Source organism: Lipotes vexillifer, unplaced genomic scaffold (genome assembly GCF_000442215.2).
Source record: "Lipotes vexillifer unplaced genomic scaffold, Lipotes_vexillifer_v1.1 scaffold49, whole genome shotgun sequence".
Taxonomy (NCBI): Eukaryota; Metazoa; Chordata; class Mammalia; order Artiodactyla; family Lipotidae; genus Lipotes; species Lipotes vexillifer.
Window position 1 is genome coordinate 5,157,960 of NW_006790551.1, and position 7,006 is coordinate 5,164,965.

Below are 7,006 nucleotides of genomic sequence, written 5' to 3' on the forward strand. Positions count from 1 at the left end.
AGAGTGTGGTGTTGTGTGGTGGGGGGGGGGGGGGGGGGGGTTGGGAGTGGAGGGCAGGAAACATCCAGAGGAGCTTCCATATGAGGCTTATCTGCCTGGAATGTTCAACAGCCCGACAAACTTCCATGCTCACTCCTAGAGTCACCAATTACCACCCACTTTATTGATCACTATTTCATGTTTACTTTCCAAATTCATAAAATGGTCTTACAAAGAAAATTTAATAAGAAGGATGAAAGAAATATCTATTATTAAAACCCCATTTGTCACTCTAGCTGTCAAGTCCTAAAAGGCTATATAAAGTCTATAAAGACCGTTTTAGAAGTGAATTTTGAAGCTATGAAATTTAGCATTTGTGTCCTTGAAGGCCTTATCTCTATAAAAGCTCAAGCTGATTAACGTGAAACTTTGCTAAGATTATGCACTGTATTTAGAGATGGAAAGTACTGCTTAATGGAAAGTATGGGAAGCCTAATGGTACTTCTCTGATTCATTCACTCATTCAGCAAACATTTATTGATCACCTACTGTGCCAAGCTCTTACAGACTGTTGAGATAGATCAAGGAAGTAGGGTTATCAATACTGGGAGCGAGGGAGAGATGTAGCTTCGTAGTCCACTGACAACAAAATTCTAGTATATTTTTTCTCACTTTTACAGATATGGATAATTTTATCTAATTATTAAAATTAATTATTAAGAAAGCAAAATTGTCTTATATCACGTTAAAGCTCTTAAAGGAGCTAATATTAAATCATATTTTTTCTAATGTCAGTTTCCACATATGGTATGTTGGTTAGGAGGTCTAAAATTACTCCACAGAGAGTAATTTTCACCAGATATCTAGGACCAGAAGTATAATGTTGGCTAATACAGCTTCTGAAAATTACCAAATATAAAAAGCAAAATAATACAGAAAGCCGTTCCTTTTATTTAAAAACTGTATTTTTACATTTTCAATTCAGCATTACTTTTAATATCATTTTTTTTCATAGTGCTAATATTGGAAGTAAATGGAAAGTAAAATACCAATCTTTTTTCTCAAAATTCTTTGATTAAGTTCTTTGAAAGTAAGACTGGAAGCTACTACTTATTTTTTGCCAGAGACTTTGTTTGGGTTCTTTGACTTTAGCTAGTGATACCTTCAGGAATTGTTCTTTAAGAGTACCTTCCATATGCCCTCAAGTAACTGAAAAAGAGGGGCCACCTCATCAATGCCCTAAGCATCAAATTCCTTATGATGGATTTATGGACATAGTCATTGGAGAAAACAATAATATAGAACATTGTAGAACACTTTTCAGTTTATAAAGAACGTCCAGTCTCTTTTTATATTTGCAACAAACTTTCAAGGCAACAATCATTATAATGTTCTTTTGACTAAGACCCAAGACCCTAGGGCCCGTAATTAGAATGTGTCAAATAATTCCATGAACAGGTTTCCTGGGATTTGGGGATTCTTATCTTTCTTACACATTCTTGCCCAATTATTTCAAAAATTGGAATTATAGGAATGATATATTTTAATCGTTATTCATTAATGTACAACCTGAGCTGAGAAAACTCAGGTCCAACTCCAACATGAAAAGTACAGTCTTATACATTGGGTAATGAAAAGTGAAATGTATTATTTCTAGTGCAAGCCCAACTTTAGAAAGAGTTGGGGAAGGAGGTGGGTGGAGGAACAAAGAGAGTTAACAGCTCAGGAAATCAGTTCATAAAAGTAAGATGGTTGACACATTCCACTAAAAATGAAACACTGTGCAAGTGTTTCCCACACACTTAATCTAGTTTCACCTGGGATGCTGTCAGTGAAACAGAAATCATGAAGTCAGAATCTCAAAACCATATTATTCGTAAGGGAAAAGGCAAGTCGTAGAGATTTTAAAGTTAGTGCCAGGCACGTTGGCGTTCATACTTCTTGGGTTAAACTAACTGAAACAAGCTAAGGCTCTGTTGAGAGATGATCTTGGACTCTCCTCTGGTCTCTCCTCATAAGCCTACCCAAAACAATTGCTGAATCTTCTTATAATAATATCCTTTTATTCTGCTCTAACAGCTTGTCCTTCTCCCTATCTCCTAAGTTTTTCCACTAAAATATCCATTAAGTAAACTAAAGTTTTTGGTCATGTTCTCACCAAAGAGAAGGGAGACTAGTTCTTTAGTTCACGTGCATGAATCTCAGAACAACACAGAAAATTAATGATTTTTCAGTCAATAACTGAAATCCTTTCCATTTTTATTGTTCTCAGTAATACTTTAAGCAAAACACTTGTCAAAAGGGCACACTTAAAAAAAAATTTCTCATTGGTCCGGCAGAGAGAGCCATCCAAACTTTCTTCAACTTATTTATTGACACAGTATACAATATCTTTGTCTTCTAAATAAACTGCTGCTAGAATATTTTAATACATTCCTATAAAAATATGTAAAGATTTTATTGAATATAAAAACCATGAAAGACTGTTCTTTTCATATGAATTAATCTTCAAGCCATTGATTTTCCATGCCATCTTTTATGTCATGAACCCTACTTTCAGTGTCCCTTATCAAAGAATGAGGTATAAGTTGGCTTATAGAAATCAAGAGAGCCAGAGTGAGACATAGTATAAGAAACCAAACAATGGTGGTTTTGGCTATTCCCCTCTGTCATTTTCAGAGAAATTGAATTTTAGGCAAAATACCCAGTTTAATCCCTATAAAAGGTAATATGACTTCAAATTAAAAAAAAAAAAAATCTGAGAGCATTATGCTTGAAAAACACAAGCTTTCAAAACATTTGGAATTTGAGGCTTAGTTTTATCATTTGATTTCCTGATACTAAATCATTCATAAACTATGTGGAAATATTTATATGCTTATTTATATATTTTCAAAGAAATCCAGGTCTTTAACAAACTTTTTCTGACAAATCAACAGTTACAAACTGCCGGAGGATATGTTAGTAAATTACATGGTTCACCTTTCTCTTTTTGGAATTTATAGGATAATATATAAATTGTTTGGGGGTGTGGTTCAAGCAGGTGACAGATGGACACCAGGAATGCTTAAGGTATGAGTAACCACCATCTAAATGTTTCATAAGGAGGGAAAACGTTGGAAGGCCAAATGGAAAGGAGTCAAAGTTGGTGTGATTCCAGTGCAAGACATGAAACAGGAGGTGAGCCCAGAGGAGAACAGAAAGGAGATGAGGAAGACCAGGAAGAGGAGGAAGACCCGTACACTTCTGCTGAGATTAATGGCAATGAATATGACACGATACTGGCCAAGACGAGTACAAAGAAAAAACTGGGAAGCCGGTCATTCATTCTGAACAGACCTCCTGCTCCCACACCACGACCCACAAACATCCCTCCAAAAGAGGAAACTACACCTTATATAGCGCAAGGTAATTTGTTTTGCTGCTGCTGTTACTGTTTGTGTGTGTGTTTTTTGGGGGGTGGCCTCTTTTTGGGTGGGATCTAAAGCCCAAACGATGAAAAGCATCTTTTCGAGTCATAGGTAAGCTGTATTGGACCATTTTTAAATTTAAAAACACGATGAATAAAGAAAATAAGAACAATATATAGGGCTCTAGTTTGTAATTGTTGATTAAGGAGGATAATTTTGACAAACCATCCAAAGAGCATGAAACCATAATATGTGTGGGGAAGTGCTGTTTGATGCTTCTTCCATAATTCTGTAAGAGGGAAGCTCAACACCTGTGAATAATGTGCAACACACGAAGAGAAGGTAGGTGCGTTACTTTTTGCCCCTCATTCCATTTAAGATAACTTTAACCTAAACAGTTTTGAGTACTACAATCTTAGATATGCAACCCCAGTTCCTCTGATAATTGCACTTCACCCCAATGATGAAGATTCACTTCATCCATGATAGAATTTCTACTTCATTTTAGACTTCACTTCTCCTTTCTCATCTCAGTTAAATCTGAATAAAAAATAGCAAATCCCTAGAGCTTTTTTATATCTGTAACCCCAGCAGGATATACTGACTCTGCTGTTCTTTCCTAACACTCCTGTATTCTCTGGTTTGGTGCACTCCATGAGTCCCTAGTGTCTAAGACATGAATTTTATTCATCAGTGTATCGCAGGCACATGCACTGAGTGTCTTTGGGGGTTAAGGTACCATCCTAGAGACTGAGAATGTGGAATAAAACAATGTCTGCATCCTTGAGGAGTTCTAGGCAACAGCTATGCAAATAAATATACAGTACAATTTGACCCTTTATTAGAGATTTTTGAACAGAATGTTTGGAATCCAACAAATTTTGGGGTGACAACTAAAGCTGAGAGGCAATATATTATACATTCAAATAGCCTAAACCGGGTACCCAAACAGAGTATTTCAATATATACCACAAATCCACTCAAAAAGAACAGTTACTCATCTGTGCTTAACATGTTCAAAAGAAACTATTCTACTGTTTAAGCGGTATGTGTTGAGAGGTTTGTATAAGAAAATTTAGCAAGTTTTTTACCAATGTACTAGATACCTACTTAACAGGGATCTACTGCTGATAATGTTCAAGACCCCATTATAAAAAAGGAAACAATAACAAATTAATAAAGGTTTCAGCTAAAATAAAATGTCAGCTGGAACAATTATCTAGATTATTAAGGGAGGGAATAAGCTGTAATTAGAACTTCTCAGATTGTCTACCATAGTGGCTCTAGGATATTACAGTCAGGCCTTCATATCCGTGGATTCCACATCTGAGGATTCAACCAACTGCACATAGAAAATATTCAATAGAAGAAAATTCCAGAAAGTACCACAAAGCAAATCTGCCTCCAGGGCAACTGCTTACATAACATTTATATTGTATTTACAAATATTTTTATAGCATTTACATTCCATTAAGTATTATAGGTAATCTAGAGTGACTTAAAGTATATGAGAGGATGTGCAGAGGTTATCAGCAAATACTATACCATTTTAGAAAAGAGACTTGAGCATCTGCAGATTTTGGTATCGGGGGAGGGAGGTCCTGGAACCATTTCCTTGCGGATGCCAAGGGACAACTGTACTAGCTCTGTGACAGGGTTACTAAATCCCAATAAATAAATTTGAAGAGGGAAGTTAGATATATAACTCAATAAAAGAATTTAGTTATATTCTGGAAATTTTTGAAGAGGCACATCATCTTCTGTATCTCAATCTCTAGAGAGTTCTCAGGACCACAATATAGACTCCCATGTTGCGTTTCTCTGCGTTTTGCTCTGTATCTTGTAATCCTTCTATCAACTGTCATATTATTTTCCATGAGTGCATTCTTGTTTTCCATTTGTTCTTGTTCTATATCATTCTTTTCTCTTTCTTTAATGGTGGTGCAGGCAATGAAGTTCAATATCTTTGTCATGGCTTTTGTTTCATTTTGCTTTGATTTGAGTTTTTAAATTTCTGCGATTTTTCTTTTCCTTTAGTTCTCATATTGTCTGTATTATCTTTGCTTGTTGTTTGTTTGTTTCATCTGGAATGCTTGATACCCCCATAAAATATGGGACTATTCTTAGCGATGCTTTCATGTTTAAGAATGAAGCACCAAAAATCTGAATGAAAACTCTACTTGCTAACTTGTGGACTGCACTGTAGGGTAATGAGGTAACCAGCTTTTTCACTGAATTACCCCAAAGTGTTAGTTTAGATGGATCTATTCTCTACGTTTTTCAATATTTCTAGAATAAATTCCAACTAACTCTAACCTACGTTTATATACCTGGTTGCCAGCACACTGATGTCAGAGTGTGGGAAGAAGACTGGGAACTTTCACCACTCAGAGTAGTGCACTATTTAACCTGTTCTCCCTGTGTTCAGTCCACTGTCTGACTCCTTCCACCCACTGTGCCTTGTGTGCCACGGTCAGAATTACTTCTATTCAGTTTCTCCAAGAACAAACTGTCCATCATAGGTGATTTGCCTCTTTTCATTAGAGAAGGAATTAGGGCCAAGGACTGCTTTAGACTGTCAACCAAGCCCCATATTAAATAAGAGAATTGAGATGGTTTTCCTCCTCATTCATATATTTATTAATTACATAAAGATTTATTGAGTACCAAATGATAAAGTCTTTCTGTGTGTTAATTATGTAAATCCCCTACATAACAGTGGTACAATTTGTCATTACACACACACACACACACACACACACACACACACACAGGAACTTTAAAGAATCTTAGAAATCTTGAGTTTCTAAGAACTTTTAAAGGCTATTTATCTCATCCCAAGCCCAACACCCTTCAACATTTACAAGAAATCTTTCATTCAATTACACAGTCTAATTTGTTCTCACAACATTTGTGTTATATGCAGACAAGAATCCGTGTTACATTCTGTGATTTTGTTTTTGTTTTTGTTTTGCACCTAAGTATATAAAAGCACATATGGTTATTTTCTCCATATTTCAGATTAGTAGCAAAAACTGAACTGTAAATGAGATCATCAAAGTCCCTTTCCATTATTTCTTCCTTTTCTCTTTCACTGGAATATACTTGCTTGCTTCTTCCTTTTATGCTATTGATTGTTGATCATTCTGTGCTCATATTAGGAAAACATTACCTCATCAGCCAATTCTTTTGTGATGTTCTTTGCATTTCACAGGGTAAATATCTTTAATCACGGCTTCCTTTTTTCTTTCCTAGCTCAGGCAAATCTATTAAATAGAATATACACCATTTCCCAGAAAGCCATGCATTCAATTAGAAGAACGTTAATTTACCCCAATTCTTGCCGGAGCACAGAAGTTGTAGCAGAATGCTGGCACATCCAGGGTGTGTTACAGTAGCCAGAAGAGGATGTGGAGTAGGGGATGGAAAAAGAATGCAGGATAATCCCAACTTACTATTTCAGAAACTCAAGAAAGTTATAGTAAAGTGACTAGGCAAATAAACCAGAGAGATACAGGAAAATCATGTTGGCTTTTGTGAGATAATGGGATATAGATAGATAGATGGATAGATACACACACATATATATATATATACTGCATTACATATATATATAT

The 7,006-nt window shown here is 35.7% G+C and overlaps 1 protein-coding gene across 1 annotated transcript in view; it reads left to right on the plus strand.

The window, feature by feature from the left end:
* The window catches only part of BANK1 (B cell scaffold protein with ankyrin repeats 1), a 270,656-nt gene that overhangs the window by 223,803 nt on the left and 39,847 nt on the right, over nucleotides 1-7,006 (plus strand). Inside the window, exon 9 of the mRNA XM_007463810.1 lies at nucleotides 3,088-3,387. Within this exon, the coding sequence (XP_007463872.1) occupies nucleotides 3,088-3,387 (300 nt within the window). The remainder of the gene's footprint in view (nucleotides 1-3,087; nucleotides 3,388-7,006) is intronic.